This window comes from Anarrhichthys ocellatus, unplaced genomic scaffold, assembly GCF_004355925.1.
Source record: "Anarrhichthys ocellatus isolate YVR2014 unplaced genomic scaffold, GSC_Weel_1.0 scaffold16, whole genome shotgun sequence".
NCBI lineage: Eukaryota > Metazoa > Chordata > Actinopteri > Perciformes > Anarhichadidae > Anarrhichthys > Anarrhichthys ocellatus.
In genome coordinates, this window is record NW_022280046.1 from 7,949,612 (window position 1) to 7,975,146 (window position 25,535).

At 43.8% G+C, this 25,535-nt stretch overlaps 1 protein-coding gene across 8 annotated transcripts in view; it reads left to right on the forward strand.

The window, feature by feature from the left end:
- unc13bb (unc-13 homolog Bb (C. elegans)) overlaps nt 1-25,535 on the forward strand; it is a 67,857-nt gene that overhangs the window by 11,046 nt on the left and 31,276 nt on the right. For 4 of the 8 annotated variants that reach the window (XM_031855486.1, XM_031855488.1, XM_031855490.1 and 1 more), the window contains exons 3-9: nt 3,070-3,169; nt 5,207-5,324; nt 6,073-6,196; nt 10,623-10,696; nt 10,981-11,038; nt 11,387-11,416; nt 12,725-12,956. In XM_031855486.1, coding sequence (XP_031711346.1) covers nt 3,070-3,169; nt 5,207-5,324; nt 6,073-6,196; nt 10,623-10,696; nt 10,981-11,038; nt 11,387-11,416; nt 12,725-12,956 — 736 coding nt within the window. The remainder of the gene's footprint in view (nt 1-3,069; nt 3,170-5,206; nt 5,325-6,072; nt 6,197-10,622; nt 10,697-10,980; nt 11,039-11,386; nt 11,417-12,724; nt 12,957-25,535) is intronic. The other 4 variants (XM_031855489.1, XM_031855492.1, XM_031855493.1 and 1 more) reach the window with 1 other exon arrangement.

Sequence of the window (25,535 nt, forward strand, 5' to 3'; positions counted from 1 at the left end):
GCACCTGCTGGAAACGTCCCACAGCCACTAAGTGGCTCTTATCTAATCCATACATCCTCTTCCCTTATCTCATCTCCTCTAATCATGGGAGCCGGCCCAAATGTGGCACAAGGCAGGACTATCTAATTAGGGGGAAAGGGTTTGAGCATCCCCCAGGCTCCTTTGTAATAAAGCCTGTGTTTTGTCCCAGTGTCCCCCCTCGGGACACTAATAAGGTCTGTCTCCTTTCACTCAGGGTGCTTGTAGGAGGGACCTTCTCTTTTGTTTTCTGGGCCTAGTTGAATCTTTATTTATGTTGCGTGTCAGCTGACTGTCGTCAGAATCCAGCTGTATCAGTTGTTGTCTCATTGTGTCGAGCAGTTGCGTCGACTTATCTGGCTGCAGAGTAAATGTTTCAGCACGTCGCCGGGGCAACCAGGAAAATAATCTTTGTTTAGTGTGGTCAGGTGATCGGTCAAAGGAACAGCTGATGCCTTGCTTTGACTTCCCATAGACCAAAAGTGTGTGTGTGTGTGGGGTGTTTTTTAAAGCTGAAAAGATAAATGATTTATGATGAACTATTTTGATCATAAATTCCAAAAACATTCTAGTACCATCTTTCAGATTTGCTGCTTTTCTTTGTCCCATGTGATGGTAAAGTGAATATTCTGGAGGTTTTGGACTGTTGGTCTGGTACAGCAAGCAATGAGAGGACCTCACTTTGGACCAAACAATGGAGAAAATAATCTAAATAATCTAAATAATCTAAATAATCTACAGGGGGAGCTGTAGCCCTGATGAGTCTCCTCACTGATATTTTGGAAGTGCAAATCTGAAATGCAGTCATTGAAAACTGAAAAAAACAAGTGGTGAGTTGTTGTTTGGAGGGCTGGCCATTCCGGCGGTATACTCTCTTTTAACATCACATACAGACAGGAACATGGATGGGAATTGACCACAGCATTTAACCCACGCTAAGCATTTTGAGGAGCAGCAGTGAGCTGCTTTGCAGTGTCCTGGGGAGCAACATGGGGACATGCCGGGGATCGATCCGCCAACCTCGTGGTTGAAGGAGGTCCCGCTCTCTCCCCTGAGCCACTGCCGGTTTATTAATACAACACCTTCCAATAAATCCGACCTTCAGTAAGGCAAAAATGTTCTTTATTGCTGTTGAAATGTTTCAGAGACCTATTGATTGAACGTTTTTGAGGCTATAATGTCTTAAATACATTGTGTTCTAGAATGAGAAGGTTTTCTGTTATTAAGCTACCCTTGTTGATAGAAGTGTGGGAACTTTCCTACGACCAAGTTATCTGTCCCTTTGATATCTTTGGGACTGTTAGGCTGCCCTGTTCACAGTGTTTCGTGCCTGTTTACTTATTCATTCCAGTCCAATGTTTCAGTTTATTTGATACATCGTCTATTAAGGTGTATGAGTGACACAAGCTTGTTTAGTTTGATATACGGGTCGTTGCCTTAATCAGGTATGTTTTCCCTCATTATGTCCTCTTAGCAGGCGCTGTTAAGATGCAGGAGGACAGTATAGCTCATTCCCTAATAGTCTCTGTGCTTGTTCGGTAGATGGGCGCCCGTAGAGCGATGGAGTCGTCAGCAGTAACTTAGAGATCTCAGGTTACCGTTTTGTTCTGTGTGATTTGGAGGCCTGCTCTGTTCGGCACACCCAATGCTTACCTGGGCAGGTGGTACGTTCCGGTTAGTCGAGGTTGAGAAGGTTCAAATCCTCAATCACTGGAGGGAGTGGTGGAGGGGGGTAATGACATTCCCGGGTTTTGTTTTTCTGCCCTTTGTTTCAGTAAACTTTTTGTTAATAAAGAACTCTTTCATATCAGTGAGTAGCACTACGTTGTCCTGATTTGCCATGTATTTAAGTCAGTTGATCCGCTAAAAACTTCCCTTTCTCATTATTTCCTCCATATAGAGTTTGAAATTTGTAATATTTTTATATATATCACAGAATAAAGGTGCATATAATGTGATGGGAGATTTGCTCCATTAACCCATACTCAAGATCAGCATTTCAACCTAAGCTGTTTCCTCCAGCTGCATGCTCTTGTGCCCCAGGTAGGGGGTTGGATTTATGCTGCTAGAATTGTGTGTGTGTGTGTGGGGGGGGGGGGCGCGTCGTCGCAGGGAGGACCACCGGCGGCGCGATGAGGTCGGTTATCTATCAGAGCGAAGCACTGAGCATATCGGCAGGCACGTGGTGACGCACCCTCTCCCTGAGGGGAATGAAACAGTGGCGGCTGTGTCACCGGCCATCTAATCCTCCTCCCCCCCCTCCCCTCATCCTTCAGCCATCACCCCGCCCAGGGCTGACAGCTGGCGTGGGCGATTGTTTTGCGGCGCCACTGATGGAGATCACCGGGTGGGGAAATTGTCTTGGCAGTGCCAGTTAAACAAACACCAAATTGAAAAAAACAACGGAGTTCATTTACTACTCTGTTTGTAAAGGCTGTCACCTTTTGACCTCACTGAATTTCCCTTCTTTAGCCTTGATCGTATCGGGGCTGACGGAGACCTTTTCCGCAGCAGTGAGAGGTCAGGAGGAACTTCCACTCTGTTGCATTACCAGCGGACCTTCTGCCTCTGAGACGTGTGTGTGTTTAGTGGGCAGTTATTAGGAGTGAGTCCAAGAGAGGCTGTGGTCCACAGTGCAGGAGAGTCATAACAGGCAGTTGGATCCTGTACTTGTATCCGCTGCATGGGGCTGGCTCTCTTTGGAGATTAACGGGGTCAGTTTGGCCTGACCCGGCCTGGCTTGACATAGTGGGGGGGGGGCTTGGACTTATCTGCTTCCACTCTCCCTCGAGCTCCTGATGTCTTTTTCTACCACACAAAGCCAGAGTAGAACTGGCATGGTTAGTATTACTTCGTATTGAATGTTTTGTGGCTCAGGATACACAATATTCCTGCAGATATGTTCACGCTGTACCAACAGATCTGTATCTTCTCTCCTGCTCATCTACTCGTATTCCTCTTCTCATAGTCACACACACGTCTCTCTCTAATGCCGCCCCTCGACATGTTCCCAGTTTAAACTGCAATCTCCCTTCTTCTCCTTCATTTCAGACAAGTTCAACACCTACGTGACGCTGAAGGTGCAGAATGTCAAAAGCACAACCATCACAGTGCGGGGCGACAAGCCCTGCTGGGAACAGGATTTCATGTTGTAAGTTAATAAACACGCACACGGCAGTTCCCTTCACAAGACCTGCTTGAGTGTTTATCTACATGCAATGTACATGGTGCGTCCGATTTATGTCAAAACTCTTCAATAATGGAAATGGTCCGGGAGCTCTGAAATCCAATATGAGCTCTAGGTTTTTCATATATTTTAATTTCCCCACCCTAGTTCTTAAATCAACAGGAGAGGTGTCTTGTTTTTCAAGCTATGCGAGTATCGTGTCAAACAGCTGCCGCTCATTTCCTCCCCGTGATTCATTGGTTTAATTTCCTCATTTCACTTTCCCCGTCAAAGGTATCTATGGCGACGAGGCAGCCAGCGCGTTGTTTCGTGTGTGTCATTGTTTGTCTTTTGTGAACTCCCTCATTGCAACGCTGTTTGTTTTTCCAGACCTTCATCCTTCTGCTGTCCCATTAATGATGTGTCAGCGAGGTGTTACCAAACATAAAACATAACCATTCATCGGCATTTCCGGCCAATTCTCAGTACCACCTGTTACAACCAAATGCATGTATTCAACGTATATTCTATTAAAGGGAACACCACATTTCCAAACCGTGAAACTCAGCAGCTAACTTGCTGACGCTGCATTCCCATGGCAGACGGCAAACCAGATATTATTTCGGTCCTCGAACTGCTTTCGTCCCGGATGAAAGCGGTGACTTGTGCGAATCCGGCACAGTAACCCCTGGTTCTGAAAATCAAAGCCAAAAATACCGAACTGGAGCAGTCCACAACCCAATGGGTGGCGAATACATCCACATCGTATATACCGTCTGTAATGCAGATGTTTTATCTTTGGACTGAGTGAAGCTAGCTGTTTCCCCCTGTTCCTAGTCTTTGTGCTAAGCTAACTGGATACAGCTACATATCTATCACACAGATGAGTGCTATCATCTAACTCTAACGGAAATAAATAAAAATGGTGTATGGGGTGGCGAAACAATTAAATCACTTGTATATTGTTTTGGATGCAGTGTTTGGCTAACAACACCCACTCTTAACCGGCCCCCGTCCGGCAGGGTCCGCCAGTATTAACACAGCTAAGAGAAGAGTTTAAAAAGCTATCAAATCTACCAGTACATTTCATGCTGAGTACCTCTCAGCCGCTGCTCTTTGGCTCACTTTTATTGTTATTTTTGGGCGGCGTGTGGGGCTAACAGCGAGCTTCCAGTACACACACTGCTGAGTACGTTGCTGCCACTCAGCCGCTGCTACGCGGGCAGACAGATTGGTCATTTAGTTTTTTGGCAAGATTGTATGAAATGTCTCCCATAAGGAATTCGAGCCAGTAGCATTTATACATCACCACTTGTAAATTAAGTGTGTTTTATGGGCCCTTGGGGGGGGGGGGGGGGGGGTTGTATTTGTTCAATATAGCAGTTGCAAACACACCTGGTGGAGATCTGCACTCTACTGAGTGCACCTTTCTAGTTTATTCTATGGCATTTTCAATGAGCACATGATTTAGAAAGCCTGCTGTGCAGTTCTGCACCTGGACCCCCCCCCACAGCTCTCTCAATTAGCTGCTGTCTTTGATTATCTTTTCTCTCATCTGCCTTTTGTGTGGCCCGTCGATAGTTGTGAACTGCCACAGATGAGAATATGCAAATGGCCTTGTGAAGCGGCTCCTTTCACAAATTGCTATGCCATTTTGTCGCTGTCATCAAGCTGTTTTTGAGCCCTTTGAATAGCACGCTGAATGTCACAAAACAAGGCCTGAATGTATTATGACAGCTATTACACAACAAAAAGACGAGGTAGCCTTTGTTATGAGCCGCTGGTCGGGCCTGCCTGTAATTATGGAGACACTTTCTGCCTCAGTGAGTGCGAGTCGAGTGATATATTGGAAAGTTTTCTCGCTTTAAAAAAACAAATTCTGATAACAAAGCCTCAAACTACGCAGTCCTTGTTCCGCTTACATTTCCCACGCTGTTTATAAGCGAGGGCTTTTTAATATGTGTTTTTATGGAAGCTTGACATTACTTGATACATGAATGTCGACCCCTATTTTCCTCTTAGCGAGATCAACCAGCTGGACCTCGGCCTCATCGTCGAGGTGTGGAACAAAGGCCTCATCTGGGACACCATGGTGGGGACGGCTTGGATGCCTCTGAAGGGCATCCAGCAATCAGAGGAGGTCAGATCACCCACCCACCCACGCACGATTCACATAGTCAGCAGAAAAGTAAAACATGCAGTGGGAAGGACTTCCTTCCAAAACACTGATTGATTTTTTTTTTTTTTCTTTTACAAAACAGTGGTGTTTTTTTTTTTTTTTTTTTTTACCATTTCCCTGCTGGCATCATTATATTCATCATTGACGATATTTTACCTCCATAGACATTCATATTCAATGTGGCCTCAGTGTTAATTAGCTTAGAAATAATACAAATGCTCAAAGATGTATATACCTTAGCTATATTACTCCAGGAAATGATGATAATGGTATAGAGTATGTAGAGTATTGGACACATAGAAGGTCCAATTCTCTACCAAGGTCAATCTCAATCTGTCTGTTTGTCATCACTTGCAATTGCCATTCAACCCTCATCTACCTGCATGCATGTCTTTTATTATTGCTCTGCTGTGTTGAAAATGTAGCGTGAGGGTGTCTTGAGTGATGTTTCCACTTCTATTAATTGATTAATTCCCTCTTCTTTTATTATAGTTTCTGCATGCTTATAAAGGATAAACGATGAATAACTTTGTTTGTAACTCATTTTCATGTTTTTTTAGGGTGACTTTGTAACATCTGTCCGGAGACTACAGATATAAAAAAAATAGCATCTTGGCTAACTCTGGTGCATTGACAGTGATGTGTTAATAATGTGCACTGTCCCTACCGAATAAACCAATACAAAACAATATACGTATCTCCATTGCAGGAGGGCTCGGGTGACTGGATCCTTCTGGACGCGGAGGTCCTGATGAAGGCGGACGAGATATACGGCACCAAGAACCCGACGCCCCACCGCATCCTGCTGGACACGCGCTTCGAGCTGCCTTTTGGTGAGACATCAAGAGCTGCCAATCCTTTATTTATTTCACTTTCTCTTTGTTTTAGCTGGGAATCTTCAACGAACGAACAACACTTTTGAACAGTTCAGTTGGTTATTTAAGACGTTTTCCCCCCGAGCTGTCACCTCAAGTTCCTGCTCACGACAACAGTTTAGAAGGGGGGGGGGGCATTAGTGATTCCGGTTCCCTCTGGGCAAATCAAAACCTTGATCCGCTGAGTTACACAAAGGCCACGCGTGTTTTTTCCTGCCGAAATGTCAGCGGCCGCTTCACAAGCCTATGCTGGGAAGAGCTACCCAGCCTGGAGCGCTGTCTAACTAACTGATGACGTCCTGTAACCCGGTGTCCCGTAGTCTTATGCAAGCATCACCTCAACTCAAGTAAAGAAACAAAAGGACCACACGGACAACAACGTGCATGAGTAGAGGACGAGGTCACAGTTTCTTCTGAATGAAATTGAATCATAAGAAAATAACATTATCTCATTGGGTGATGTGAAGGAGGACACTTGAGTTGACCAGCTAAATGCGCTCTTATATATTTGTCCTCTATCTGGTTCCACTGGGGATTAGGACTTTCTGTCCTTTTTAAATTGAGGGCACTGATTCATCAATGGCAGATCTCCCTTTATTAACTTAGGTTCAGTAATATCATTTGGTCTTTGCCAGGTTGTTCCATTGTGGTCAACAGGATTAAAGAACCATTAAGAATGATTTTATTTATATATATAATATATATATACCACAAAGAAGTGGAGAGTATGACTGTGGGACAGTTTAGGTCACTTCCTCACTTTTTTTCTGGAATGATCACAGCAACATTTGTATACAACTAAAGCTGCATTGATTGTTTTTTTGGGTGTTTTTTCTGCCACTTGGGGCAAGAGGAAGTCTACAACAAGCTCACAGACACAAAACCCTGGCATGTTATTGTCTCATACATTTGTAACATGTTGGCAAACAATTGCCTTTTTAAATGTCCATCAACATGAGCCTTCATTTGGTGTAGGGCTGGGCGATACGGCCTAAAAATAAAGTCTCAGATTTAATTAATAATTTGTCTTGCTCTTCAGCTGCTAGATGTTCCACAGGCTGTTGATTAGAAGAGCTTTAATGTTTTCCATGGTTGAAGTCACAACGTACTCACTACACCTCGTTCGGTTTTCAGACAGCATGCTAGACCCTAGAAATTAATTCATTTAACAATGTAAAAAGCCCTATGCCCTGGATTTAATTAGATTTTATTGTTTCCCAGAGGACAATTCAATGCTCTGCGAGGTCTCCTGCTCTCTGTGTGTTCCGGCTACAGCATCTCTGTTATTATCGGCGCTTCATATCGGGCTCAAACGTTGCGATCAAAAGGCATCAAAGCCGAAGCAGGGCTGCTGTGTTTTCCGTTTTAAGAGGAGGCCTTTCAAGGCAGCAGGAGGCCACCGCGACTCTCTGTGGCACCAGAGCCATTCATTAAAGCTGCGGTCCGGTGTGTCTTTGAAGCCCTGGCCTTTGTGTGCGTGGCCTTTAATGTGCGTCTGTCTGCAGCGCAGGACTGGTCAGAGCACCTGGTCTGATCCTTCTTCCTTTCTTTTTGTATTTATTCATGTGGGACTTGGTTTAGCTTAGCAGCACATTTTTGCCCCGACACAACTAAGAATGACAAATGATGAAAAGCCTTTTCTGCACGATACAGTTTAATGAACATTTGAAAATGAAAAAAAGATAAGAAACTGAAGGAGATGTAACACATCTTTAACAACGTTAAATGACCTTTTCAATCAGACAACTATGAAACACAATCTCAACCATGCACACAATCCTGAAAACTTGAAGCTCATACACAAAAAGACTCAAAGCACATTTCCACTGTTTTCTGTCCAATAGAAATTATAAATCATCCAGGCCTGATGTAAAAACATCAGGCCTGGTTGATTTATAATTGAATGCAGTCCATAACTGAGTAGATAGAGTTGTTTATGCTGTGCAGATCCTTCTTTCCAAAGGGTTTCTGCTCTCACAGAAAAGGCTCATTGTTCAATTTGTCTGCATCTAAATGGCACAATACAGTCTCCTCATGCCCATGTTTTCCTGGAAGCACTGTCCATGAATTCATCAAAAAGAGAGATGCAATTTCATGTGGTTTTGAAAGCACAACAGTACTCTCGTCACAGATATGGTTGGGGAGGTTAGGTTCAGAGGGAAACAAGAACACACACTCCCGTCCTGTGCTTGGATGTGACGGTTGTGAAACAAATGTACACTTGATGTTCTTTATTTCCCAAAAATGTTTTCAACCAGAACGTGTTGTACAATGTGTATACTCTAACAGTGGCAGGTCATGTTTCAAACATCAGAAACAAACAGATACCCACCTCAACCGTAACTACAATAGATATATGATGGAGAAAAGAAAACAAGAAAAAGTGTTTGCCCCCGTCCTGATTTCTTATTTTTTTGCATGTTTGTTACACTTAAATGTTTCAGATCATCAAACAAATTTAAATATTAGACAAAGATAACACAAGTAAACACAAAATGCAGTTTTTAAATTAAGGTTTTTATTATTAAGGGGGGGAAAAAAATCCAAACCTACATGGCCCTGTGTGAAAAAGTGATTGCCCCCCCCTGTTAAAACATAAATTAACTGTGGTTTATCACATCTTTGGAAAGCTGAGTTCAATTTCTCTAGCCACACCCAGGCCTGATTACTGCCACACCTGTTCTCAATCAAGAAATCACTTAAATAGGACCTGCCTGACAAAGTGAGGTAGACCAAAAGATCCTCAAAAGCTAGACATCATGCTGCGATCCAAAGAAATTCAGGAACAAATGAGAAACAAAGTAATTGAGATCTATCAGTCTGGAAAAGGTTACAAAGCCATTTCTAAAGCTTTGGGACTCCAGCGAACCACAGTGAGAGCCATTATCCACAAATGGCGAAAACATGGAACAGTGGTGAACCTTCCCAGGAGTGGCCGGCCGACCAAAATTACCCCAAGAGCGCAGCGACGACTCATCCAAGAGGTCACAAAAGACCCCAGAACATCAAAGAACTGCAGGCCTCACTTGCCTCAATTAAGGTCAGTGTTCATGACTCCACCATAAGAAAGAGACTGGGCAAAAATGGCCTGCATGGCAGAGTTCCACGACGAAAACCACTGCTAAGCAAAAAGAACATAAAGGCTCGTCTCAGTTTTGCCAGAAAACATCTCGATGATCCCCCAAGACTTTTGGGAAAATACTCTGTGGGCTGACGAGACAAAAGTTGAACTTTTTGGAAGGTGTATGTCCCATTACATCTGGCGTAAAAGTAACACGGCATTTCAGAAAAGGAACATCATACCAACAGTAAAATATGGTGGTGGTAGTGTGATGGTCTGGGGCTGTTTTGCTGCTTCAGGACCTGGAAGACTTGCTGTGGTAAATGGAACCATGAATTCTGCTGTCTACCAACAAATCCTGAAGGAGAATGTCCGGCCATCTGTTCGTGACCTCAAGCTGAAGCGCACTTGGGTTCTGCAGCAGGACAATGATCCAAAACACACCAGCAAGTCCACCTCTGAATGGCTTAAGAAAAACAAAATGAAGACTTTGGAGTGGCCTAGTCAAAGTCCCGACCTGAATCCGATTGAGATGCTGTGGCATGACCTTAAAAAGGCGGTTCATGCTCGAAAACCCTCCAATGTGGCTGAATTACAACAATTCTGCGAAGATGAGTGGGACAAAATTCCTCTACAGCGCTGTAAAAGACTCATTGCCAGTTATCGCAAACGCTTGATTGCAGTTGCTGCCAATTGTGGCCCAACCAGTTATTAGGTTTAGGGGGCAATCACTTTTTCACACAGGGCCATGTAGGTTTGGATTTTTTTTCCCCCTTAATAATAAAAACCTTCATTTAAAAACTGCATTTTGTGTTTACTTGTGTTATCTTTGTCTAATATTTAAATTTGTTTGATGATCTGAAACATTTAAGTGTGACAAACATGCAAAAAAATAAGAAATCAGGACGGGGGCAAACACTTTTTCACACAACTGTAGATAGATATAGATATATAGATAGATATATAGATATACAGATAGTCTTTTTATCTGTTATAAACTCGGTTGTAATGCCTGTTTTAAATTTCTCACCTTAAGTCTCACCTGTAGCATCTTTGGACATCGGTTCTCTGTCGCTGTGCTGGAAACTTTTTCTGATGTTTCCGTTCCTCGTCCTATACGTTTTGTGGCCATTGCTACAGTAACAGTAACTTAACTGTTTTCGTTTCCTCCCCCCTCTAAGAGGCTCATGAGAAATTGAACGGGGCGTTAACGTGTTATGAAGGCCTCCTGGAATCTGATGCTTGAGATCAGAGGGAGCAGGATGGTAACTTCAAACTTTACATCCATGTTTATCTGATGTGTCATACACATTTCTGTACCAGACATCCCAGATGACGAGGCACAGTACTGGACGGGAAAGCTGGAACGCATCAATACCATGGGAATCCACGATGAGGTGAAGTGCAACTTAACAACGTTTTACTACTGATAAATACACCGCACGTCTTGCTGGTTTGAATGTTGCCATTTCACAGTTGAGTAAGCAGAAGTCTACCAGTTGTCTTTTGTCAAAAAGGATGTGCTTGTATGTTCCTGTTTCCTACTTGCTCTAATGACTTAGAACTGCCTACTTTATCATGTTTGCTGTGAGTGTTGATGAAGCTGCGCTAGTGAACTACTGTGAGAAGTAACAGCAACACGAAAGACGTGCTTGACAACTGCTGTTTGTCTCCTCTGTAGTACTCTCTTCAGGAGGACGTTCAGAGTCGCCCGCTGCCATTTGCGGCCTCCCAGTGCTGTGAGTGTGCCCGCCCGTTCTCCCCTCGACCTCCAGAGGGAGCCGGCTCTCCACCGTTCTGCCTCTCAGGCTTTGATATTATTTCCTCTTCTCTTACTTAAACCCTGTTGGGCTGCCTGGTGTTGTGACAGTTGAACACTCTTACTCGGAGTTGAAAACTGAGGACTAGACAAAGTCGATATTTTTTTAGCAAACACAACCGAGAGCCCATATGCACGATAAACATTGTCACTGTTGGGCTTCCCTCATCCTCCCACTATGACAACACAGGGACTCTTTTCTTTGTTTTCACAACCCCTGCATCCTCTGACTGTACCTCTCACTTTGTAACGTCTGCACTTCCACCAGGCAACTATTTCGGATGGGCTGACACACTGAGTATGTAAAACAACACTTTGATGACATTCTCTCTCCCCGGCCAATCCTCAGTGCCCTCTGCATGTCCCACTTTCACCGTATTCCCCACTAACATGTCCTCGATAAGGCTTCCAAGCATTTTTTTTTCGTTATTTCACTCTTAACACTTGATTTTCCTCAGTGATTCCCTTAATCCCCCTTTTGCCTTTTTTGTTCACTTCCAATCCCTGCTTTCGCCGTTTCCCTCTTTACGCTCTGTGCTGATGTCATATAAATCTCATCTCAAATATATACTTCATCCTTAAATTATTGGTTTAGCACGCGCCCTACAAAAAGTTCGGACAACTCATCAAAGCAGTGATGTTTTTTTTTTCCTCCCTGAAATCCATGCATGTTTTTAAATCCAATGATAATACTGAGATCAATAATATTAAGATACAATTAGCAATACCTGTAGAAATATTTCTGGAAGTCCGCTTAACAACAGGAGCCCTTATCAAATATTAAGGGGCCAAACTGATGGATGGCAGTCTTTGCTAAACTGTATTCATGCTGCGCGCCACCTTGACATTTGTTGTCCTCCCGAGAGATATCAACAGGATCAGTTCATCCTTGGCACTCTCACTCTATCGCTTTGAAAAGATAAACTCTGCTGTCCCCTCCAGCACGCGGCAAACCGGCTTCTGAAAAGAAGTTTTCATAGGGGAATTATTAGGGTCGGCAAGGTCACTTTCAAAAGATGATGCGTGTGTGTGTGTCGGTGCTCTTCTTATGAGCGACACAAGTGTAACATATGTGTAGCACAATATAAACGCTGTCAAAGTGTCCCGTTTGTGGTAAAACACATGCAGATTAGATTTCTACACACGCTCCTCCCGAACTGCTAGTCTAAACTGTTTTGCCACATTGGATTTCTATGAAGCTATTCTTGTGTCTGAACAGCATTTGATGAAAACATGTTGTCCCTATCTTTCGTAGAAAAACAAAAGAGCACCAAATTATACATAACTGAAGCTATATCTGTGAATTATTGATGATACAGCAACAGCATCTACAGGAAAAACACAGATTAACAGCAGCTCAACGTCTTCCATTAAGCAGGAGAGCTTGCACGCTTAAACAAAGGTGCACCACCCCCCCCCCCCCCATGAACCTGGCTTATGCTGACCCCAGTCTGTTTACTTCTTCAGCTCTTAACGGTTTTGTTATGTTGCCAGCTTTTAAGTAGGTATGCATCCTCAGCTTTTAACACGGGTTGACGATTAGCAACGATTATTTAAATGTCATATGATGATCACATATTGAGCGCACCCTGTCTGCATGTTGCAGCTCTGGATGACCAGGACAGCGCCGTGGACGACCGGGACAGCGACTACCGCAGCGAGACGAGTAACAGTCTGCCTCCGCGTTACCACACTACGGCTCAGCCCAACTCCTCCATGCACCAGTATCCCATGGGGCCTCGGCAGCAGCAGCAGCAGCAGCAGCACCACCACCCGGACTCCTGCACAGGCTCGGTCCACAGTCTAGACCTGGACTACAGGGACCAGAGGGGAACCAGGTAGTCGCAATATCGAAAGTGCGAAAGCAGACAACCAATGACCACTTGTTAATCAAATATGTCAGGCTTATCTTAGCTCACACAGTATTTTATATCTCACTCTATAAGATATACACATCACAGACAACTTTCCGATTCACAGTGGCAGGAGAAGTCATTTTAATTCTCATGCTTCTTACATTTTGTCTGATAGTTTGCATGACTAAGAATCCAACTGATGCCTGATGATTTCCTATGCTCCATAGTAGACGGTTCATTTCGCTGCTTTAATCGACCAGGTGGGGTCTGTTCTGTCCAGGGGAACAGGGTTTTGTCACTTCCTGTTTCCAGCCTAAGTGCCGGAGTGCATTCATTCGTTGTTGTATTCGTCCACTCACTTGCACGTCACAAGGAATGTTGGACTTTTTGTTTTGTATGACTAAAGTCAGAATGTAGTTGAGATGTCCACATGTGTGTGGTGACTGTTATTAAAGATTATTTATATTCAATGAAAAAATTGTTTTCTATTTAAATACAGAGGCAAAGACAGGAAAAGACAATATTAGTGACACTATTGCTGTAAAAAAAATAATACATCGTTGTTACTACACAGCTATTTTGAGGCCAATTTTGGCCAATAAGACAAATGGTCTCAGTGCATGGAATCTACTTTTGTGCTTTCATGGATTGTCACAGAATACATGTGTACCAGTGAGACTGCTGCAAATCTGCCTGTGTGGACTGATAGGAAGTTGATCCGGATAATCCTGTATCAGAAAAAAAAAAAAATGGGATTACAGCCAGGGAAAGCTCATTGTTGGTGTTTCTTTTTGTCTTGAGGTTCTGTTGTGTTGGTTGAAGTTCGGTAGTTAGAAAGGCTTCGAACTTGATTTGGCCATATCACTGATTATCCCTCTGGAGGGAGTGGGTCGGTGACACACATACACATTTCTTTGGTGATTGAAAACGCCATATGGCGGTGACTTACTGTAGCATGCTTTTCTCATGACCACTGTCGCAGGCTGAGTGTTGAAGCGCTGATAAGCATGACTGTTGCTGTAGGGATTTACAAAGATCTAAATTCACAGAGGCGCATGCAAACATAGGGACACACAAACACTCACGCACTTCCATACACATTCAGTTTAATTTAGCATTTTACGCAAGCACACAAAAATGTGTTATACAGTATTTTTTAGGCAGCTTCTGCTTTTCTTTTCTTACATTTTTGTTGCAATTTTTCCATCTAGCTTTGCTTTCTGATGAAATGACGGTGTCTTAAAACCTCACAAGATTAACATAAACTGCGACATATTATTTAGCCTGCAGTCTATGTAAAGAACATTGTAATGTTATTGCAAAATTGATAACTAAGCTGAATTGTGTCTATACATTTGCATGAAGTGTTTCTCACCTTGAATTTAATTTATCGTTCTGCTTCATTTATCATTCAGCTTAACTTTTGTTTGCATTTTTTCTTCTTTGTTTGTTTGCTTCTTCTATTCTGTCCCTGTAACCTTTCCCACCCTTTTGTTAAATCAATTCTTTAACCTAAATTAGATCATTAAACCAGAAAGGAAGGGTCAGAATTATACCTGTAGATTCCGGCATGGGGGTCGAAGATTGGGACAAAAAATACAAAGGGCATGGCAAGCCCCAGCTGAGTGACTTCCTGGATGATCGAGAAGACAACGTTATCCTTCGGATGGGGAAACCCTACCCCGAGCCATCACATACCTCTAGCCGTCTGAATTCACAACACAGCGGCTTTCTGCCCCCCACCTACCCTGAAGGCTATGACACTATTGATCGGCGGCGAAAGAAAAAGATAAGGGACCCAGGGGGATTGCTCAGTACAGAGGCAGACAAAAACAGGGAAGAGGCTTTTCCTTCTGACCTTGCACTGCTCCGTGAGAAGAGAGGGGAGCTGTTTTTGCGGCAGGTAGTTGAGATGCAGGAAGAAGAGGAGCGTATTACACCATGCCTGAGGCCACACCAGAATGCGCTTCTCTACAAGACACGGATGTGGGCGAAAAATGAGCTGGACAACACTTTGGAGAATTATGTGGCATACAAAAATGAGCAAGACGCTAGAATGAGGGCGAGGTTTGACTTTGATTTCGAGAACTCTGAGGATCTACACTACCCCATTGGAGCAGAGGAGGACATTGATGACATTGCTTTTATGGCGGAAGACCTTCACCCAGATAACGCAAGGCATTACAAAGACAGGTATTCTTACTCCTATCACATAGAAAATTGTCAGGGCTCTCGAGAGAAGAAGTGTGGGAAAGCTAAACTTGGAGGATGGGCTCCAGAGGCAATGCTTTCTCCTGTAGAGGAACCAAGTGATGAATATGTAGACCCAATGGATGAGCTTCAGTGTCTAGTTGAAACAGTTTCTGAATACCTTGCTGAAAAAGAGGAGGAAATTAGCAGGTATGGTTCCCTTCCTAAATCAAGCAAATCAAGGCTATCATCTCTGGGTAGCTATCGAACCGATTCTTTTGGAGAGGACCAAAATAGTTCATCAAAGGATCCTAGAGGAGAGACCCAATCAAACACCCCTTCTGATCAGGGTATATCTGGTGTAAAAAGTGCCATGAGCTCATTATTTAGTTCTCTCACTGACAGAGTTGGAGGTGGATCCAAACAGCATGTCCCGTCTCCACAAGCATCCCCTGCACAACCTTCCAACCAATCTGGACTAACAAAACTGTTGTCCTTTATTCCAAAATCAAATAGCTTAGCTCCTGTAGCTATTGTATCTCCAGTAGAGAGTTGTCATGACAAATCATCCAGTTATTCGCCTACTCAGCCACCACATGAAGCCAAGACGCAAGGTCAAGAAACAAAAGCTCCAGCAAGGAGTCAGACTCAAACAAGTACAAAAGAAGAACAGAAGTTTATAACAAGACCTCAAAGTGCTCCAGGAAACTCAGTGTTGGGGAAATTGAATCCTTTGAAGCTTTTTTCAGCAGGGGATAATGAGAACTCAGCTCAACAGGCACCAGAGTCCACGTATTCTCAAGGCCATACACAATGGGATGAGGATTGTGTTCGTCAAGGTAAACAGTCAGCGAGGGAAGAGGGAAATACAAAATCGGAAACATTAAGAAGTTCCTCACAAGAGAAATATTTGGAGCAAAAACTAAATACAAATTTGTATGGCAGAGAAAATCCGATGATTTACGACAAAGAAAATTTGCCGGCAAGGCCGACTGGCCAAACGCAATCACCAAACACTGGATTCTTTAGCCCTTTCAAGAAGTCATTCGGTTCATTGATCTCACATGCTGTCCCCATTCCACCTCAGGGAGCTGTGGCAGTTTATCCAGTGTTTAGATCCACAGAGAATCCCCGACTAGAGAAACCAGTGGAGGAGCCATCATTGAGCAGTAAGCTTAAACTGCCTTTCCTCTCCTCTGAAAATGTCTCCACTCAGCAGCGTCCCAGATCAGAAGGAGGAATGCTCTCTGGTTTTTTAAAGTTTGCATCCAATGAAGATGATAGTGCCTCCATAAACACACAGAATCCTGTGCAATCATATCAAGATTCAACAACAACAACCACAATTACACCAAATCCTGGTGTGCCCCAGGAAAACACTGAGAAAGGATGGTTTTCCAGCCTATTTAATCCTACCTCTGCTCCCTCTGGTTCAAACCAGAATTTTACTAGTAATCAGCAATATCAGAACATCAACGTGTCATCTGGCTCACATGGACAAAACACATCAATTCAGAAACCAATAGCAGACCCCCATGGAATGCAGCATCAAGCTCCCAGTCAGCCTGAATCAAATTATTCGACAGGTCTTTTCAAAGGGAGCTCGACTGAGGACATCTCTCCCATGGGCTCTAATCAACCCAAAGAAGGACTTCTATCTGGACTTCTTAAATTTGGCTCTACCAGTGACCTATCTGGCAATTTGCCACAGCAGGCCTCCCACAACAATCAACCACCCAGGAGCAGTAATTCCTCCCAGTCTCCCAATCAACCTCCCCCACAACAAAGTTATTCTGTACCACGGATGGGGGGCCTTGTCTCGGGGCTATTGAAGTTTTCATCCACAGAAAATATACCACAGAATGCACAGCCTTCTGAAGCTGAAAAGCAGGGGAGCATCCCTGGAAATTACTCTCATCAGCAGCAGACTTCAGATGAAACTCAGCAAATGCAATCTCAGCAAAAGGGGTTGTTGTCTGGCTTGCTTAAATTTGCATCCTCTGAGAATGTTTCAAGCAGCCAAACAGTTCAGCACCAACAAAGCAGTGCTCAACACAATCAACATGGTTTCAACCAACAGAATACTCAAGGTCCAAACCAAGGGCCTCATCTTAGGAATATAGCATCAGGTCAGCAAGTTGTCCAACAGGAGGCAAGTAAACCAGGCTTTACTCGACAACAAACGGTTCCACTCCAGCGAACAACATCTCAACAAAGTGGTCTCTTATCTGGTCTTTTCAAATTTGCTTCAGCAGACAACATAAATGCACAACAGCAGCCATCAGCTCAACAGCACGGAATTATGCCAAGTAGATCCAGCCATGAGCAACCAGGATCAAGGCATATCCCAATTTCCAACCAAAATCAACCACAAAATAGCTCAACACAGAAAATTACTCAAGCAAGTGGTCTACTTTCTGGACTATTTAAACCCTCATCCGAAAATATAGCTCAACAGCAACAGCCCAACGTCATCCATGAGACACAACAACAAATCAAAGTGCCAAGCAGCCAGACCACTGCAACACAGGCGGAAACAGCAAGTCAATCTGGAGTGCTCTCAGGGTTGTTTAACAAGTTAACAAAATCATCTCAAAACGTTCCCTCAACCTGCCAAACAATGACAGGACAATCACCGCATCAGAAAGCCAATAATAACGCAGTTACAATTAAGACCCCACTACAAAGACAGTTACACACTAATGTAACACAACAATCCTCACATGAACATGCAGAGAAAGAGAAGAGGATTCCACGACCTGCCCAACAAGGGTTTTTATCTGGACTGTTCAGCAAAAATATTACTGAGGACCCTTGTACTCATAAACAAGTAGAAACACCAGGTCAGATTACAGAACAAGAGATACCCTCACATTCAGGCATATTAAAGTGTAGTGCTTCCTCAGACTTTGGAAGGGACAGCTGTCAAAGAGTTGTTCGAGATTCTCTTAATCCAGGACAGAGCAGACATGCTTTTATCAATGCACCTGTCGCCATTGCCACTGAGAGCCTAGACTTAAGAACATCAGCTACTTTTGCAAGATCTCTTCAGAGTCAGGCACCATATTCCTCAATTAGCACAGGTAATTTATCTCTGTTATATTATTCTGACTCACTTCAATCAGTTCACCCAATGGCTTGTAGTACAGGAAATATTCATTCCATTTTACAAAGCCATACACCTCCCTCAGTAATGGCCGTGCCGCCATACATTTGCAGAAGCACTTCCTCGTTGTTTGGAGCAACAGGGCATAATCTTTACCAAGGTCAGTCGTCCCCTTATGGAACAAGTCCCTCTTATGATGAAAACCAGTGGATCCGTGAAAGTGCTCTCTGGCAGCATTTTCAGAACGAGTCACTGAATTATGAATTCCAGGGAGAGGATCAAGTGTATGGACAGAGCTGTGAAGGTGCGTCATCACCGGCATCTGCTATTCCCTGCAGCCCCTCAAATACATATCAGCCATTTAACTCCTCCACACCATGGCAAGATGTCATTTGCCAAGAGCAAATTCAACCATATCAGTTTGAGGGACACATGAATGACGATCAATATCCCAGGAGGAAATTATGGAACAGCCACGAAGACTTGGGAAATCTAGAATATTCACCTAATAAGGAGGGAGCATTGAACTTAACTAATAGAGAAAGTAATGCAAAGTTTGGGAAATGGCACTCGTTTAGTGACGGCAGCACTTACAGTTTGAATGGGGTTTCATATCACGAAGGTTATTACGAGGAGACTGCACCAAGCTTATCTTTTTCAGCTAACTGGCAATATGGAATGGATAATGCAGTCCTACAAAATGTTTATACTGATGGCATGCTCCATCAGAGTCAGTTTAATTTGAATAGACCAATAGATTCAAACTGTCCCCCAAAAACTGAGACAGAAGACTCCCTGTATCTCGAAGACACTGAATGGTATCAACAGTGGCTTGCACTTTTGGAGCAAGGAATGTGGTGGCCAGCAAAAGATGGTGACTGTGGCTACTTTGTTTACACAGATCATGAGTACATCTATGCCTTGCTTACAGATGCAGCAGGTGAATATGTGTATGCATGTGCCCCTGAAGGTGAGTCTTGTGGAAATGCACAGATATTAGATGGTTTTCCCAGTGCTTGGCTACACAGTGAAATGGTTTCAGTGTGTGGCTTTAAAATTCCACTTTACAATGAGGATGAGCTTCTTTGGCTACCTGGTCAAGAGCACAGTGATTCTCAACTTCTTAATGCACCCTTAGATTTGTCTGCAGCCTACAGAAAAGGAAATCAGATCATGAATTTGAATCTTGAGCAGTTCTCTCAAATGTTTGAAAATTCATTTCAGTCACAAGGGAAACAAGGTTTAGATTTCACATCTTACAGATTAAACAAAGTCAGGATGGATCCAGGGCAGCACAGTTACATCTATGAAGACCAATGCACAGATGTTATTGACCTTTCCTGTCATAATAAAGATCACATCGGCCCTTATTGGAACAACCAGGAAATGAAGACATTTCTTGCTCAAAAGGTTGCAGTTTCCCTGAACTCTACTCCAAATGCAGATTCTAATCAGCAGCTGCTTCACAACTGTTACCACCCTTCCCAACGGCGACGTTCATCCACTGGGGTTACACTGAAGCATGTAGATGATGTATCAGAGAAGGAATGGAGGGACAGAGTGTTTCCAGGAGAGGAACAACCGAATCGTCAAGTCAAAAAGATTTCTTCCCTCATGTCTTCTTTTGTGGGCAAAACATCACAGGCAGAGTTCAACAAAACTAGCTTATCCTCCTGTGAAAAAGCTCCTGACAAAAATTCAATGAACATTCTTACATCAGGTTTCCAAAATCTGAAGTCAAAGATAATCAAAGAGGAATCTCCTGCTGGCGTGACTCAGTCAGATTTAATTGTTAAACAACAAAAGCAGGGGCCAGCTACCACACAGAGAAGAATTTTACCCACTGTACAAACAACTGCTCAAGTGACTCAGCCCTCAATTCAATCACATACAGCTTCACAGAAACCTAGACTTTCACGTCAGACTACCTTGGTACAACAAGCAACCCCTCAAACAGTTCCAGTGCCTTCAGGATCAAAAGAGTCTCTTATTAAACCTGGACAACTTGCAGCTGGTAAACCAGTGGATATACCAGTGGATAAACCATCTGAACAACAGCCAGGCTTTATAAACTTTCTGAAATCTGCAGTGGGAATAGAAGAACCTCTGACAGATTCACAGAAATTATCTCAGACATCTTCAAATGAACAGAGCAAAACTGGCAGTACTGTTTCCTTACCAGGCAGTGCTCCCACAAATAAAGAGGCCACAGGAGTATCGAATATCTTTGGATCAATTAGCAGCCTGTTTAGCACGGAGCCCTCTCCACCACAGAAACAGCAAATGAAACCTAGTTTTACAGAGGGCTCACTGACATCAGCATCTAGACCCAAGGGTATACAGAGACAACGAACAATGGACCAAAGTGGTACATCTCGGCCCGTGCAGAGCCAACCCCCAAACAAAAGTCTATCCCAATCATTTTCCCCCAGTTCTTCCACAGGCCATGCTACAACCCGATCACAAACTATGCCACTTACTGAAGAGACAAAACAAGAAGGAGGAACTAAACCATCTGGTGGACTGTTTGGATTTTCAATTGGAGACATGCTTGCTGGATCAACAGCAGCTGCTCAATCTGGACCCACCCCTCAATCGCCTGCATCAGCTACAGCTCCACAAGACCAATCACTTGGTAAAAGTATGTTGTCAATTTTTAGTGGGCCAAATCCTACACAGGCTGCACCTAAAACTGGGCCCTTGCCTCAAGCACATCCACCAAGTGCAGCTCCACAACCACCTCAACAGGAATCACTCGGTAAAAGTTTATTATCTATGTTTGGAGGATCAAGTCCTCCTCATCCTCTCCCTCAAACCAAGTCTGCTGCTGATGTACCACAACAGGGAATTGTTCCTCCAAAAGACCCCCCAAATACTGGGTTCCTTTCGATGTTTGGTGGTCCCAGCAACCAACAGCAAGCCCAAACAGGATCTCTTCTGGGGGGAATTATGCCTGGGTCATCAGGTTCAACTGAAAGCCCAATGAAGGGACTGTTTTCAATGTTTAGTGATCCCAGTCCTCCACAACCTCAGCCACCAACATCATTAAATCAACAAAGAGGACCCAATTCACAAACTCAACTACAAGGGGAACCTCAGACACAATCTAAGCCACAAGCACAAGGGCAGCCAGCCACCTCTGTTCTTGGGGGAATATTTGGTGGTTTGTCTACCTCTAGTGAAAGTCCAAGAAAAACTTTGTTTTCTATGTTTAGTGGCCCCAGTACTCCGCAAACACCAGGAGCTGGTGGAAGTGCAAATCGGTCTACTTCCCCAGTAACTGCAGCACCCAAAGAACCTGCAAAGAGTATACTCTCTGTATGTAATGATGTTGTGTCACCTCCACAACAAACTCTTAATTCATCATCTGCTGTTGTTACTGATACTAAAGAGCCACTATCAGCACAAGGTTCTTCCCAAATGTCCTCTGTTTCCAGTCGCCATGCCCCAGTGGCAGCAGCTGCCCGTGAAATATCGAGTGAAGTGAATGTTGGCTTATCCACTGGGACTACTGTAGATACTAAACAGGATGCCAAAATGAAAGGCACTGATACTGTATCTATGGAGCCAAATTCTGAATGTGTCACTATGCAAAAGAAAACTGGCACAGAAGGTGCACCCCAAGACCCTGTTCCTTCAAAAGAACCACCAGCTTCTGGCCTTCTGTCTATGATCAGTGGATCAGGCCCACAGGCTCCATCCTCGCAGACAGCATTTGTTTCAGACAGTTCAGGAAAAGGTTTGCTTTCATTATTTTCTGGGCCCAGCATGGAACCTAGTGCTAGCCAGATAGGTCCATCACCTACAGGGTCTGAGCCTGTATCATCAGGCCCCAAGGACCCACCAGCTACAGGTTTGTTCTCTCTGTTCGGAGGTTCTGCCCCTCTGACCTCTTCGCAATCTGGAAGTTCTCTATTAGGGGCAGTGTTTGGAGGCTCTTCACCCCAAACACCAGCTTCTCAAACAGGTGGGTCATTACTAGGTGGTTTATTTGGAGGGTCTGCTCCTCAGGCTGGTCTCACTAAGCTTGGAGTATCTGCTCCTCCGACAGCAGGCCCTCAAGCAGGGGCATCCTTACTTGGAGGCTTATTTGGTGGATCTGCTCCCCAGGCTGCTGGATCACAGACAGCAGGGTCTATTTTGGGCGGGATTTTTGGAGGATCAGCAGCTTCAACAACAGCACCTCAGACTAGTGGGTCCTTTGGTGGATTGTTTGGAAGGGCTGATAACCAAACTTCAGCACCCTCAAAAAGTAGCTCTATATTGGGAGGTATTTTAGGAGGATCATCTTATCAAACAGCTACAGCGCAGACTGGTACATCTCTTCTGGGTGGCATTTTACCTGGAGCTTCAGCTCCTCATGAGATACCTGATATAAGTTTGCCTTCTATGCTTGGAGGATCTGTTCCACCCGCAACACCCACTACAGCAGCTGCACCAAAATCCAATGATGACAAGAAAACTTCAATTACAGCTGTTATCGACACTACTTCAGATGCAACTGTTCTACCAAAACCCAGCGATGACAGGAAAACTACTCAAGCGCTAGATGGTCCTGAAATTTCTGTAATTGATACAGCTACCAAAAGCAAAGAGCAGGCAGAAACACCACAGTCACCTGGCAGTACAGTCCAGTGTCTTGAAGCAAGCTTAGCCAAAACTGATGGCAATTACACAGAAAAAGTTCATTGTCGAGATGCTGACAAGCCAACTACCTTAGCTAATGATATTCAGTTTAAAGAATCTGAAATCTGTGCACAAGCAAAACAACTTGAAGGACCAGAGCTTGTGAGTGGCCAGTTAAGTGAAGATAAAATAACTCCTACAGTAGAAGAGGGAACATCAGCCACTCAATCAAGTACTGTTGTACAGGGACAACAAAAGCCTCCAGAGCCAGACAAATCTGTTGGTGACTCAGCAGCAGAGACAGTTACAGGCTTTATGTCATCCCTTTTCAAACCAACAGTTGCTCCTACTGAAGGTCCTCAGCAACAGCAGAAGAACTCACTTTTTGTACTGGGAGGAATTGCACCCCAAGCTGCTACTGGTCAGAGTGGAGCATCCCTATTAGGAGGTATTTTTGGAGGGTCCAACACTGAGACAGGAGCTCCTCAGACCGGGGGATCATTATTGGGAGGTTTATTCAAGGGGTCTGGTCCTCAGTCTGGTACTCAAACCACCGCCCCCACCACTGGAGGGTCATTACTAGGCGGGATGTTTGGAGGAGGATCCCTTGCAAAGTCTGTAGGTCCCCAGACAGGTGGATCGTTACTGGGTGGGATGTTTGGAGGATCTGCGGCAACGGCACAGCCTGGCGGTTCTTTACTTGGAGGAATGTTGGGAGGAGTCACTGCTCAGACTGCAGGATCACAGACTGGAGTATCAATACTTGGGGGCATAGGTGGATCTTTGTTTGGGGGTATGGGACAAACACCTAAGCCATCTGAACAAATGCCCGCTGAGCCCAAGCAAATGCCCGGCGCTACACCACAGTCACAGATTAAGAATGAAAGTGTGCCACCAAAAGGGGCACCATGTGGTACTGAGACTAGCGTAAATAAAATAGTGGACTCAACCTTACCAGATAACGATCAATTAAAATGTAGCAGCCTAACAAGTTCTGGTGCTGTGGCATCTGAGGCAGTTAGTTCAGAAACTTCTGCTGTAACAAATGCTTCAAGAAGCACTACATGTGACCTTACCCATCAAGTAGAAAATACTAAAGGAGAGATGGAGGCAGAGATAATACATGAGAAGCCCATGGTCATTAAAGGAGATCTTGATAGTAAGGAAAGTGACACATCAGCACCACCTGATACCAAGGAAGCGGATACTAATAAAGCATCTCCAGTTAATCAATTGCCCAACAATGCAGAGCCACCTCAAGCTAAGTCTCTGTTCGGTTTTATGTCGACACAGAGTGATGCAGGAAAATCTCTTGGATCCCTATTTTCACCAACAATGTCATCAGGTGCTCCATCAATGCCTCAAACAGAAGGAGTGAGTGGTCTGTTTTCAGGATTTAAAACCCTTTCTGGAGGCCTATTTCAAGAGGAAAAACCTGTTGCCGGAAAACAAGAGCCATCCACCACTTCATTATTTGGGACAAAAATAAGTTTTCCTTGGCAGACAGAGCCCCCCAAGCCACAGGCTGTCCCAGTTGTAACATCTCAACCTAAAACTAACAAGCCAACGAGTGGTCAAACACATACTGTACAAAAGGTTGCAACATCCGATGCCCAAAAAACTGAATCGGTGGGTTCCACTGATGATGTAGCAAACCCCCAGATTTGCGTCTCAACTCCTGAAGTAGATCCTTCAGCATCCCTCACCCCAAAGGAGAAGGAAGGGCTTGTAGAAACATACCCCTCTGCAGGTCCTACCTCAGGAATGCAGCTGGACAACCAGTCCAGGAAGGATCTATTGAATGCAAAAAGGCTAGTAGAAGCATAATAAATGGCATTCCCCCTCACCATTTATGATGCATTTATATTTTGGAAAAAAATGTATTCCCTGTTCAGCTGTGCAATCCATCCTCACTAGACCACTAGATTTAATATTTAGCTTGTGTGTGTGTGTGTGTGTGGCATCTACATCATTTTACATGTCACTTCCAAACAGAATTCCAAAACAAAATTGACATTTATATATTCATGGGCAATTCACAAGTGGATTTATTAATTACAGTTCATTAGTTTATTAAAGAGAGGCAATTTCTTGTGCTTCTCCTTTTATACTGATTTATTTGTTCGCCTGAACCTCTATACTAAATCATGTTCATTTTGCTTGTAGTCCTCATTTGTTCTGCTTTTACTAATCATTTAGTAATATCCTCCGTAAATACAAATGTCTCAGCGGATATTTAGCAAATTTCCTTTCCTCTTTAGTTTGTTGGGACACATATTTATAGCCTCAAATATAAGCACGAATGCCTGCAACATTATAAATGATGTAAATTTTGTTTGAGCAAGGAATTCTGATTTGTGTTGTGTTATTGTATGTTGGCACAACTATTTTACAGTTACCTTTGAACATATTTAGCTCATCTGCATTCTGCTCCTAAAAATGAAAGCAGTTATGAAATGACACCATAAAATGTAGAATTTCAAACACTCCACATCCATCTGCTCTTCAACGCCTCGTCTCTATAAGCTTACTTACCATCATACACCGTTTTTATGTGTTTCCTCTTGTGGACTGGTGAAAGTAAAACATTGACAATAAAATATGCAGGTGTATGTGTGTGCAGAAATATACTCTTCTTA